Source organism: Lolium rigidum, chromosome 3 (genome assembly GCF_022539505.1).
Source record: "Lolium rigidum isolate FL_2022 chromosome 3, APGP_CSIRO_Lrig_0.1, whole genome shotgun sequence".
NCBI classification, from domain to species: Eukaryota; Viridiplantae; Streptophyta; class Magnoliopsida; order Poales; family Poaceae; genus Lolium; species Lolium rigidum.
Genome location: NC_061510.1, coordinates 73,837,645 through 73,851,782, shown reverse-complemented (window position 1 = coordinate 73,851,782; position 14,138 = coordinate 73,837,645). Strand labels below are relative to the sequence as shown.

Sequence of the window (14,138 nt, the reverse complement as noted above, 5' to 3'; positions counted from 1 at the left end):
TAACGCATAGCATGCAGGTAGCCGCGGCACGGCGGCAGCGACGTGAGACACGGAGGCTGGACTGGAACCGATCGATAGCTACTCCAAGAAAGATTAGCGGCATGATGGCATTGTTGCAGCAAGCTCGGCAGCATCAATCATGGTGGCTGGATATGGGATCTCTGACGTGGGATCGTCCCGGCCCTCAAAATTAAAAAAAATAAGGAAAATTGAGATTGGGTGCATCCGTGCATGCGCAAAACCCCACGAAATGCAGAGACAAAAATGGAGTAAAATCCACCCAATTCTCTCCGCTCAGAAGATCCACTCAGGGGTGATGGGAAAAGGGCGACCGATCGAGTTTCAGATTCTCGATCGCCGGTACGGTAGATGCCCGATGGAACTGTTTTCGCTCGTTTGGCCCAGTGGACTTTTGCAAGCAGTGTGCTGCGTACATGGTTGCCCATCCACGGACTGCATGCATGCGTTTCAAAATTTGAAAACTCTATCAAACAGAAACAGGTTGGGCGTCGTCATGGGTGGTGTCCGAACGGCCAGGCTCAGGAGTCACGGCTGATCATGATCCACCAATGGGTGGATGGATGGCCCAGGGTAAAAAGAGAACCGGAGCAAGACAAGCACCCCCGGATTCCTCCACATACGCACTTGATTATGCCTGCCGTCCAGCTGACACGCCGCGGATTATTACATGTGTCATGTTGGTGGCCTTGTGATTTGGCAATTGAAAATGAAGATGCATGTGCACATGCGCGCGATGGTCAATCAATCATGGTGCACCAATCCATGCACATCGGTTCCTGCTTACTACTACTTTGCAGCACAAAGACATTCATTCAAACACGGTTGACCCAACAATATACAAACTGTACATCACCAGATCAGACATATATTCAAGTACATATGTACCCATCCATGCCAAAATAGTGTAGGAGTATGCCGTGGGTATCCATGCCAGAATAATGTAGGAGCATGCTAACGGCGATGTCAAGTTACGGCCAGTTAGACGTCTCACACCAACAGTCCGAGTACAGTATGAAATGACTTATCTTCGCGAGTATGAGTAGGCGCACGCAGGTGGACAGTGCATCCGACATTCCGCGTGATCACCGTTGGTCCACCCGTAGGTTAATGTATCCAAGTGCTCTCTTTTCCGAATCGTACAAAAGCGCTGCTGTACCTGAGTCTCAGACAGTGCCCACGCAATTTTTCTCAATCACAATAATATACTGCGGTTGCAGTACTGACTCGTCATGGGGACCTTCATCTCAAATGATCATGGGTATGAAACTAGTATGAATTATGGTAGTAGCTGATGCCGTTGTAGCATCTAGCATGCATGCACGATTCAGTTCATCGAGATGGATTCGATCTGCAGTTCTACCCTTTCAGTTCATATATATCGACACGGAATATTGCCAACGGGGTGGCTACATAACATAACCCAGCGTCGGTGGGCTGTCTATCATGAGCAAGTTTTCGATATGGCATTTTAGAAAGGCTCGCATGCATATACTTTAGATGCAGAATGTGTAGTTTAAACTGAGCATGCATGCTTTTTGGTCATTGACTTGATCGAAGTGAAAAGAAAAACCTTCAGACGATACTGATGTTGTTATTTATTTTGACAGCTTTGGCACTGCCGTTCCAGACCTACCTTTACCTAAGTTACATGCCACGCGTGCTAGCTTACCTACTCAGCTACTCTCCTCACCAACGCTGAGCAGTACGTGCAGAGGCCAGAGGGCGTCGTTTTTTTTTTAACAAAGAGGGCGTCGTTTTAGACCGACTGAAATTGGAAGTTGGAGAGCAGGAGTTCAGTTTAAGTGAAACTCCCACATACAAACTGTATTTTCAGGCAAACAAATGAGTGCATTGCAAACCAATCACGGAAATGTGGAACATGGCAAAAGCTAGCCGAACACACAGGCCGCAACACCGAATCAATAGTCTCATCCATCCATCGGTCTCGATCGATCGATCTGTATTCTGAATGCATTGCTTGATCCACCGCGAGATCGACTGGGAAAGCATCACCGGTGACACGACGGAAGTGAGCGACTGGACGGCAGCCCACTCGATCGATCGGCTTCGCGAGACGATCGACATGGAGCAAGGGCATCTCCAGCGGCGCTACGTATTTCGGACGTCCGAAATATCCGTTTTTGTCTGCGGTGAACGCTCGATAGACCGTTTTTGTCCGCGCGTCCGTTTGCACCTACGGGTGGCTCCAGCGGGCCAACGCATATCCGTGTTTTCATCAATTTATGAAGTTTCCAAACAACAAAATAAGGAAATCAATAAAGTCATAGTTATTACATTTAAATTTTCAAAAATCGACATGAAAATAAGATAGTATTTCTCTTGGCATGATCTTCATTGCCACCCAATGTCCACTGATGCTCAATCAGATCCGTACATGGCCTCAAGACAGGTGCTCTCACCCATTCGAAGATACTCATCGAATATATCCGCAGCCATTTCATATAAGAGCATGCGAATAGTCGCAGAGCATTTTTGGTAGGAGGTGAAGCCTAACGCACCTGTTGCATCGCGCCTGCATTGGAAGTATGGGTCGTAGTTTCTGACGCCCCGTAGAATGACCAAGAATATGTCCCTTGACATCCTGTATCGGCGCCGGAACATTTTTTCGGGAAGATCGGATTGGTGAGGTGGAAGTAGTCCTTGTGGAGGCGGGTCTGCCCTTCCACTCTGTTGCGCGGTAGGTTTTTGGAGCGCCCCTTCACGGAGCCCCGGTCTCTGCGGCCCCGGAGTTAGAGGTGAACTCGTGGATCATGGAGGCCGCAGTAGTTGCCAAAGTCTGCGTCGACTGATCGGACTCCTCGTCGGAAGAGGAGTCGACGACCTCCGCGCGGAACTTGTCGAACATCTGCCACATGTCCATCTGCGTGGGTACAAACTGCGGATCAATGGCCGCGCACGATAGCGCCGAAAACACGAGTAAGAAACCTACCGACGCAATTGACCGAACAGGTCGTGGGCGGCGCGGAAGGGCGGCGCAACCGGGAGCGTTTCGCCCGAAAACAGCCGACAAGTACGCGACGGAGCCAAGCCCGAGTACGCTCCTGCTCTCCCGCGCGACAAGAATGGAGCCGACGGCGACTACTGGGGCACTGCGGCCGGACGGCGGCGGGTGGGGTTGGGGTGGTGGCGTCGCACTAGGGCAGGAAAGAAGGGGAACAAGAAGCAAATCGAAGCGGTCGATTTCATTGTCCCTAATATGCGGGACCGGGTAAGAAATGGAGGACGCTCCGCGCGACCGCCGAGCGTCCGCGAAGACGCAAATCTGGCGCATATTTAGGCCAGGTTTGCGTCTCCGCAGACGACCCGGTCATTTTAGTCGCCCAGCTGAAAGTGGTGCCAAACGCATTTCCGATCACGATGGACGAAAACGGTCGATGAGCATCCTTTGCGTCGCGCCGCGGCTGGAGATGCGGAGTATATCCTCTCCGTCCCGTGCTCGTGCCGGGGATTCCACGGAGCGCAACGCGACGCCGCGCTCGGCTCCAACCGCGGGCGCCTCCATTAGTCAACCGCCCATGCGCGCGCCCTCGGGAACCGTACAAAAAGAGTGGAGTGCTTCATTTTTTTTTTTGAACAAAGAAGGGTCCAGAGACCCCGGTGGAACTTGCATTAAGGAACAATGTGGCAGGTACATTTTGCAGACAGGACCTTTTCAACACTCGCTCTAAAGAACCTAATATTTGAGGATAAGGCCTGTCTTTTTACATAAAACACCTGGGAACAAAAAGATGAAAAGCAATCCAGTCCCTGGATGCCTCCGCCACCAGACGCCGGCGTCCTCCAGGCGTCGCCGCCGAGGAACAGGACGAGTATGCTCGAACGCCCCTTTCCAGCGCAGATCCGCCGCCGCTGGCCACCGCGAATCCACCGGGGACGAACCACTTGGGGAAGACGCAGTGCCGAGCTCCAGCTGTAGGATAACGTTGCATAGAAAACAAAAAATTTCCTACCGCGAACACGCAATCCAAGCCAAGATGCAATCTAGAAGACGGTAGCAACGAGGGGTTATCGAGTCTCACCCTTGAAGAGATTCCAAAGCCTACAAGATGAGGCTCTTGTTGCTGCGGTAGACGTTCACTTGCCGCTTGCAAAAGCGCGTAGAAGATCTTGATCACGATCGGTTCCGGCGCCACGAACGGGCTGCACCTCCGTACTCGGTCACACGTTCGGTTGTTGATGAAGACGACGTCCACCTCCCCGTTCCGGCGGGCAGCGGAAGTAGTAGCTCCTCTTGAATCCGACGAGCACGACGGCGTGGTGTCGGTGGTGGTGGAGAAGTCCGGCGGAGCTTCGCTAAGCGTGCGGGAAGTGGAGGAGCGGGGCGGCTAGGGTTTGGGGAGAGGGGGGCGCCGGCCACTATGGGGTGCGGCCACCTTGGTGGTTCTTGGGTGGCCGGCCCCCTCCCCTTGGCCCCTCATTATATAGGTGGAACCCCAAGAGGTGGTGTCCAAGTCTTCGAATAAGACCCGAACCATAAACCTTCCATAGGAGGGGGGAAACCTAGCCAAGCTAGGACTCCCACCAAGGTGGGAGTTCCACCTCCCATGTGGGGGTGGCCGGCCCACTAAGGGGAGTCCACTTGGGACTCCTCCCCCACTAGGGTTGGCCGGCCATGGAGGTGGAGTCCCATGTGGACTCCACCTTCCTTGGTGGTTTCTTCCGGACTTTTCTAGAACCTTCTAGAACCTTCCATAGAACCTTCCGCGACATTTTATTCACATAAAATGACATCCTATATATGAATCTTATTCTCCGGACCATTCCGGAACTCCTCGTGATGTCCGGGATCACATCCGGGACTTCGAACAAATATTCCAACTCCATTCCATATTCAAGAACTACCATTTCAACATCCAACTTTAAGTGTGTCACCCTACGGTTCGTGAACTATGCGGACATGGTTGAGTACTTACTCCGACCAATAACCAATAGCGGGATCTGGAGATCCATAATGGCTCCCACATATTCAACGATGACTTTAGTGATCGAATGAACCATTCACATACGATACCAATTCCCTTTGTCTCGCGATATTTTACTTGTCCAGAGGTTTGATCTTCGGTATCACTCTATACCTTGTTCAACCTCGTCTCACGACAAGTACTCTTTACTCGTCTTCGTGGTATGTGGTCTCTTATGAACTTATTCATATGCTTGCAAGACATTAGACGACATTCCACCGAGAGGGCCCAGAGTATATCTATCCGTCATCGGGATGGACAAATCCCACTGTTGATCCATATGCCTCAACTCATACTTTCCGGATACTTAATCCCACCTTTATAGCCACCCATTTACGCGGTGGTGTTTGGTGTAATCAAAGTACCTTTCCGGTATTAGTGATTTACATGATCTCATGGTCATAAGGACTAGGTAACTATGTATCGAAAGCTTATAGCAAATAACTTAATGACGAGATCTCATGCTACGCTTAATTGGGTGTGTCCATTATATCATTCATACAATGACATAACCTTGTTATTAATAACATCCAATGTTCATGATTATGAAACTAATCATCCATTAATCAACAAGCTAGTTTAAGAGGCATACTAGGGACTTCTTGTTTGTCTACATATCACACATGTACTAATGTTTCGGTTAATACAATTATAGCATGACATATAAACATTTATCATAAACATAAAGATATAAATAATAACCACTTTATTATTGCCTCTAGGGCATATCTCCTTCGAGTCTCCCACTTGCACTAGAGTCAATAATCTAGATTACATTGTAATATACCTAACACCCATGGCATTACTGGTGTTGGTCATGCTTTGCCCTAGGGAGAGCTTTAGTCAACGGATCTGCTACATTCAGATCAGTGTGTACTTTGCAAATCTTTACTTCTCCATCTTCGATGTACTCGCGAATCGAGTGGTAACGCAGCTTGATATGCTTCAGCCTCTTGTGTGACCTTGGCTCTTGTGCATTGGCGATGTCACCCATGTTATCACAGTAAATGATTAATGGGTCCAATGCACTAGGAACCACACCGAGCTCTACAATGAACCTCTTCATCCATACCGCTTCTGATGAAGCCTCTGAAGCCGCTATGTACTCTAATTCTGTTGAAGACTTCGCCACCGTGCACTGCTTCGAGCTTGCCCAGCTTACTGCAGAGCACCATTCAATATAAACACGTACCCGGACTGTGACTTAGAGTCATCGGGATCAGTGTTCCAACTTGCATCGGTGTAACTTGTTACAACGAGCTCTTGGTCACCTCCATAACAAAGAAACATATCCTTAGTTCTTTTCAAGTACTTCAGGATATTCTTGACCGCTGTCCAGTGTTCCATTCCTGGATCACTTTGATATCTGCTAGTCAAACTAACAGCATGCGCTATATCCGGTCTTGTACATAGCATGGCATACATAATAGAGCCTACTGCCGAAGCATAGGGGATCTGATTCATCCTTTATCTTTCTTCTGTCGTAGCCGGTCCTTGAGTCTTACTCAAGACCTTGCCAGGTAACATAGGTAAAAACCCTTTCTTACTTTCGTCCATTCTAAACTTCTTTAGAATCTTGTCCAGGTATGTACTCTGTGATAGCCCTATTAGGCGTCTTGATCTATCTCTATAAATCTTGATGCCTAATATATATGATGCTTCACCAAGGTCTTTCATTGAAAAACTCGTTATTCAAATAACCTTTTACACTTGCTTAAAAGTTCTATATCATTCCCAATCAATAATATGTCATCTACATATAATATCAGGAATGCTACGAGCTCCCACTCACTTTCTTGTAAATACGAGGCCTCTCCATGACACTCGTATAAACCCGAAGTCTTTGATCACCTTATCAAAGCGTCGGTTCCAACTTCTTGATGCTTGCTTCGAGTCCATAGATTGAACGCTGAAGTTTGCATACTTTGTCGGCATTTTTAGGATCGACAATACCTTTGGGTTGTACCATATACAACTCTTCCCCAATGTCTCCATTAAGGAACGCCGTTTTGACATCCATCCGCAAATCTCATAATCGAAAAATGCAGCTATTGCTAACAAAATCCTCACAGATTTTAGCTTCGCTACGGGTGAGAAAGTCTCATCGTAGTCAACTCCTTGAATTTGTCGGAAACCCTTTGCGACAAGTCGAGCTTTATAGACGAGTAATATTACCATCAACATCTGTTTTTCTTTTGAAGATCCATTTATTCTCGACGACCTTTCGGCTATCGGGTAAGTCTACCAAAGTCCATACTTTGTTATCATACATGGATCCCATTTCGGATTTCATGGCTTCTTGCCATTTGTTGGAATCTGGGCTCATCATCGCTTCTTCATACGTCGCAGGGTCCTCATCATTGTTATCCACAATCATGACATTTAGACAAGGATCATACCAATCGGGAGTGGCACGTTCCCTTGTCGATCCGCGAGGTTCGATAGTTTCCTCGTTCGAAGTTTCATGATCATTATCATTAGCTTCCTCTGTTGCCGGTGTAGGCGGTACAGGTACAACTTCCGGTCATCGCGCTACTGCGATCAACGAGTATAGATTCATTAATCTCATCGAGTTCTACTTTTCTTCCGGTCAGTTCTTTAGTGAGAAATTCTTTCTCAAGAAAGGTTCCGTTCTTAGCAACAAAGATTTTGCCTTCGGATCTGTGATAGAAAGTGTACCCTATAGTTTCCTTAGGGTATCCTATGAAGACGCATTTCTCCGCTTTGGGTTCTAGCTTGTCCGGTTGTAACTTTTTTACATAGGCTTCGCAACCCCAAACTTTAAGGAACGACAACTTAGGTTTCTTATTAAACCATAATTCATACGGTGTCGTTTCTACGGATTTTGATGGTGCTCTATTTAAAGTGAATGCGACTGTCTCTAATGCATAACTCCAAAATGATAACGGCAAATCAGTAAGAGACATCATAGAACGAACCATATCTAAGAGAGTTCGATTACGACGTTCGGACACACCGTTTCATTGTGGTGTTCCGGCGGTGTCAATTGTGAAAGTATTCCGCATTTCTTTAAATGCATGCCAAACTCATAACTCAGATATTCACCTCCGCGATCGGATCGTAGAAATTTAATCTTCTTGTTACGTTGATTTTCTACTTCACTTTGGAATTCCTTAAACTTCTCAAAAGTTTCGGATTTATGTTTCATGAAATAGATATACCCATATCTACTCGGATCATCCGTGAAGGTTAGAACATAACGATAACCACCGCGCGATGCTACACTCATTGGTCCGCACACATCGGTATGTATGATTTCCAATAAGTCAGTAGCTCGCTCCATCATACCAGAAAATGGAGTCTTAGTCATTTTTCCCATTAGACATGCTTCGCATCTATCAAGTGACTCAAAGTCAAGTGATTCAAGTAATCCATCGGTATGGAGTTTCTTCATGTGTTTCACTCCAATATGACCAAGACGACACATATAAGTAGAATTATCATTCAATTTAATTCGCTTAGCATCAATGTTATGTATATGCGTATCACTACTATCGAGATCTAATAGAAATAAGCCATTCTTTTGTGGTGCTCGACCATAAAAGATATTATTCATAAAAATAGAACAACCATTATTCTCGGACTTGAATGAATAACCGTCTTGCATTAAACAAGATCCGGATATAATGTTCATGCTCAACGCGGTACATAATAACAATTATTTAGGCTTAAAACTAATCCCGAAGGTAGATGTAGAGGAAGTGTGCCGACTGCGATCACATTGACCTTGGATCCGTTTCCAACGCGCATCGTCACTTCATCTTTCAGCGAGTTGTCGTTTATTCTTTAGTTCCTGTTTCGAGTTACAAATATGAGCAACCGAACCAGTATCAAATACCCAGGTACTAGAACGAGAACTAGTGAGATAAACATCTATAACATGTATATCTGATATACCTTCTTTCTTCTTCTTGACAAGGCCGCTCTTCAGATCTCGCCAAATACTTGGAGCAATTATGCTTCCAGGTGTCCCTTCTCCTTGCGATAATAGCACTCAAGCATCGGGCTTAGGGCCGTTCTTAGGTTTCATAGGAGGCGTGGCAGCTTTCTTGCCACCCTTCTTGAATTTTCCCTTAGACTTGCCCTGTTTCTTGAAACTCGGTGGTCTTGTTGACCATCAACACTTGGTGCTCTTTCTTGATCTCAATCTCAGCGAGCTTTTAGCATGCCAAAGAGTTCAGGTAACTCCTTGTTCATGTTCTCGCATATTGTAGTTCATCACAAAGTTCTTGTAACTTGGTGGCAGTGATTGAAGGACACGATTAATCCCCAGTCTGTTAGGAATCACTATTCCCAAGTCACTGAGTTTCTTCGCATGCCCGGTCATGGCGAGCATGTGCTCACTAATGGAGCTGCATTCTTCCATCATGCAGCTGAAGAAATGTTTCGATGCTTCATAGCATTCCACGGCCGCATGAGTCTCAAAAATAGCTTTCAGCTCATTCATCAACTCATGAGGATCGTGGTGCTCAAAACGTTTTTGAAGATCGGATTCCAGATCGCACGGGATGGCACACTCGAACTTGAGAGTACCGAGTTTTCCGAGTCTCGTAAACAGCTTTTACTTCATCGGTTTCAGTTTCGCAGGGAGGGTCACCTAGCGGTGCATCAAGCACATATTGCAGATTTCCGCCGGAGAGGAAGATCCTCACATGACGGAACCGGTCGGTGAAGTTGCTACCGTTGCTCTTAAGCTTTTCTTTCTCTAGGAACTGGTTAAAATTGATTGAGGACGCCATCTCTACAACATATATTTGCAATAGTTTAGACTAAGTTTATGACAAATTGAGTTTAAATTTTAATTCAACATAATTAAAAATCTAGGTGAACTCCCACTCAAAACAATATCCATCGCATTGTCTTAGTGATCACACGAACCAAATCCACCGCACCTCAAATCGATCATCACGAGAAAAGGTGTAATTTCAATGGCGAACACTCAAAGTGTTCATCATATCAATCATATGATTCATGCTCTACCTTTCGGTATCATGTGTTCCAAGACCATGTCTGTACATGCTAGGCTCGTCAAGGCCACCTTAGTATCCGCATGTGCAAAAACTGTCTTGCACCCGTTGTATGTACTTATCGAATCTATCACACCCGATCATCACGAGATGCTTCGAAACGATAAGACTTGATAACGGTGCTACTAAGGATGAACACTTTATTATCTTGAGATTTTAGTGAGGGATCATCTTATAATGCTACCGTCGCGATCTAAGCAAAATAAGATGCATAAAAGGATTAACATCACATGCAGTTCATATGTGATATGATATGGCCCTTTTGTCTTTGCGCCTTTGATCTTCATCTCCAAAGCACGGACATGATCTCCATCATCTTCGGGCATGATCTCCATCATCGTCGGCGAAGCACCAAGGTCAATGGCGCCGTCTTCATGATTGTCCTCCATGTAGCAACTATTACAACTACTTTGAAATACTACTCAACATGAAATTTAAAGACAACCATAAGGCTCCTGCCGGTTGCCACAATACAATAATGATCATCTCATACATATTCATCATCACATTATGGCCATATCACATCACCAAACCCTGCAAAAACAAGTTAGACGCTCTCTAATTTGGTTTGCATATTTTACGTGGTTTAGGGTTTTCGATATAGATCTAATCTACCTACGAACATGAACCACAACGTTGATACTAATGTTGTCAATAGAAGAGTAAATTGAATCTTTACTATAGTAGGAGAGACAGACACCCGCAAAGCCTCTTATGCAATACAAGTTGCATGTCGAACGAGGAACAAGTCTCATGAACGCGGTCATGTAAAGTTAGTCCGAGCCGCTTCATCCCACTATGCCATAAAGATGCAAAGTACTCAACTAAAGATAACAAGAGCATCAACGCCCACAAAACCATTGTGTTCTACACTTGCAACCATCTATGCATAGACACGGCTCTGATACCACTGTAGGATAACGTTGCATAGAAAACAAAAAATTTCCTACCGCGAACACGCAATCCAAGCCAAGATGCAATCTAGAAGACGGTAGCAACGAGGGGTTATCGAGTCTCACCCTTGAAGAGATTCCAAAGCCTACAAGATGAGGCTCTTGTTGCTGCGGTAGACGTTCACTTGCCGCTTGCAAAAGCGCGTAGAAGATCTTGATCACGATCGGTTCCGGCGCCACGAACGGGCAGCACCTCCGTACTCGGTCACACGTTCGGTTGTTGATGAAGACGACGTCCACCTCCCCGTTCCAGCGGGCAGCGGAAGTAGTAGCTCCTCTTGAATCCGACAGCAGGACGGCGTGGTGTCGGTGGTGGTGGAGAAGTCCGGCGGAGCTTCGCTAAGCGTGCGGGAAGTGGAGGAGCGGGGCGGCTAGGGTTTGGGGAGAGGGGGCGCCGGCCACTATGGGGTGCGGCCACCTTGGTGGTTCTTGGGTGGCCGGCCCTCCCCTTGGCCCCTCATTATATAGGTGGAACCCCAAGAGGTGATGTCCAAGTCTTCGAATAAGACCCGAACCAAAACCTTCCATAGGGAGGGGGAAACCTAGCCAAGCTAGGACTCCCACCAAGGTGGGAGTTCCACCTCCCATGTGGGGTGGCCGGCCTCTAAGGGGAGTCCACTTGGGACTCCTCCCCCACTAGGGTTGGCCGGCCATGGAGGTGGAGTCCCATGTGGACTCCACCTTCCTTGGTGGTTTCTTCCGGACTTTTCTAGAACCTTCTAGAACCTTCCATAGAACCTTCCGCGACATTTTATTCACATAAAATTACATCCTATATATGAATCTTATTCTCCGGACCATTCCGGAACTCCTCGTGATGTCCGGGATCACATCCGGGACTTCGAACAAATATTCCAACTCCATTCCATATTCAAGAACTACCATTTCAACATCCAACTTTAAGTGTGTCACCCTACGGTTCGTGAACTATGCGGACATGGTTGAGTACTTACTCCGACCAATAACCAATAGCGGGATCTGGAGATCCATAATGGCTCCCACATATTCAACGATGACTTTAGTGATCGAATGAACCATTCACATACGATACCAATTCCCTTTGTCTCGCGATATTTTACTTGTCCGAGGTTTGATCTTCGGTATCACTCTATACCTTGTTCAACCTCGTCTCCTGACAAGTACTCTTTACTCGTACTGTGGTATGTGGTCTCTTATGAACTTATTCATATGCTTGCAAGACATTAGACGACATTCCACCGAGAGGGCCCAGAGTATATCTATCCGTCATCGGGATGGACAAATCCCACTGTTGATCCATATGCCTCAACTCATACTTTCCGGATACTTAATCCCACCTTTATAGCCACCCATTTACGCAGTGGTGTTTGGTGTAATCAAAGTACCTTTCCGGTATTAGTGATTTACATGATCTCATGGTCATAAGGACTAGGTAACTATGTATCGAAAGCTTATAGCAAATAACTTAATGACGAGATCTCATGCTACGCTTAATTGGGTGTGTCCATTATATCATTCATACAATGACATAACCTTGTTATTAATAACATCCAATGTTCATGATTATGAAACTAATCATCCATTAATCAACAAGCTAGTTTAAGAGGCATACTAGGGACTTCTTGTTTGTCTACATATCACACATGTACTAATGTTTCGGTTAATACAATTATAGCATGACATATAAACATTTATCATAAACATAAAGATATAAATAATAACCACTTTATTATTGCCTCTAGGGCATATCTCCTTCACCAGCAGCCAGGACGGAGATGAGCCTCCCATCTGGAGGTTGTCGATAGAAGGCCGCCTTTCCGGCCGAGGATAGCCGAGGCCAAGAGGCCTCCAGCTTGGTTGCACTTGTTGAGGAAGAACCACCATCGGGGGAGGCACAACCTGAAAAAGGAGAAAGCACCACCGTCCCATCTCCCCTCACCACCACGGCAGGACAGAGATCGAGACGAATCGGAGCTTCCCCTCTCCAGAATACCTCCTCCAAGAGCTTCAGCTTTATTGATGGAGACGGTACTCCTCATCCTTTCATCTAGCTCCGGCCACTGGAGCAAGAAGCCGACGAGGAGGATCCCTAAGACGCACAAGATCTGGCTCCACAGATCAAGTACTCCGCTCCTATCTAATGGCATAACGCCAGACTCCATAAAGGGAAACAAACTAGACCTACAACTATACAGGAGAGGAGGCCGGCCTCCCCTCCCCCTCCCACTCCGGCCGCCGGAGCTGCCGGAGGAGAAGGGGAGGAGAGCCGGGGCGGCCAAGGGAACTTTCAGACGAGAGGGATGGGGAGAGGAGGAGAGAGGCCTGTCACTGCGCCGTGGAGTGCTTCATCAGTTTGGCAATCGCTCGAGGTGTTTTGAGCGGGCAATCACCGGCCCAAATGGACTGAGATCTGGTGCCTTGCTTCAGGCAAGGCACAAATGAACAGTGCCATACCTTGCTGTGTCGGACGTTGGATCAAAAATGAATGAACAAGATTTGAGTCCTGGAGCAGTAAACAGTAGGCACTGTAGCACACACACTGTAGACGCCGCTGTAGCAGAGGTTCTGTACCATGCGTACTGTAGATGGTACTGTAGCACATGCATTGTGGACGTTCATTCGGCCATTGATTCTTGATCCAACGGTGAAGAAGGGGATCAAGGCACATTACTGTTCATCCATGCCTTGTCTTATGCAAGGCACCGGATCTCAGTCCGGCCCAAATATTGACTCCAAGCTCTTACAATGTTGATTTCAAAGCTCAATTGCAAAGTATAATCGTACCCCAAGAAATAAAGATTGAAAAAAAAAGAGACATTCTAGTCTTAATAATATATTCTACTACTATAAAAGGTTACTCAATATTCTCGTGACCAAAAATAGCATATGAGTTCAGTACCAAGTATTATAGAAAACCGATGGATTTTTTAATTAATTCAAAGGTATATCTCTTCTATGTTTTTATTTCATACGCAAATTACGAGAAATCTCAATATGTTTTCTTGACTATTCGAAGCTTTCTATTTCTTGACCTTTTACATACTGTTCTCATAGTTTCTATTTCATATAATTTAAACTTTCTCGTGTCTGCTTGTACACTTTTTTTTTGAAAAAAGTATTACTACCATGTAAAATTTATATTTCTTAAAGAGAAT

General features: G+C 46.2%; 1 protein-coding gene across 1 annotated transcript; it reads right to left on the bottom strand.

Annotated features, from left to right (window-relative positions):
- Nucleotides 1–3,626: 3,626 nt before the first annotated feature.
- Nucleotides 3,627–13,303, bottom strand: LOC124696841. The gene is made up of 2 exons (XM_047229502.1): nucleotides 12,742–13,303; nucleotides 3,627–3,949 (listed from the first exon to the last, which is right to left on the bottom strand). Exons 1-2 carry the CDS (start codon nucleotides 13,143–13,145, stop codon nucleotides 3,652–3,654), a joined length of 702 nt encoding a protein of 233 aa, XP_047085458.1. The 5' UTR covers nucleotides 13,146–13,303; the 3' UTR covers nucleotides 3,627–3,651.
- Between the last annotated feature and the right edge of the window lie 835 nt (nucleotides 13,304–14,138).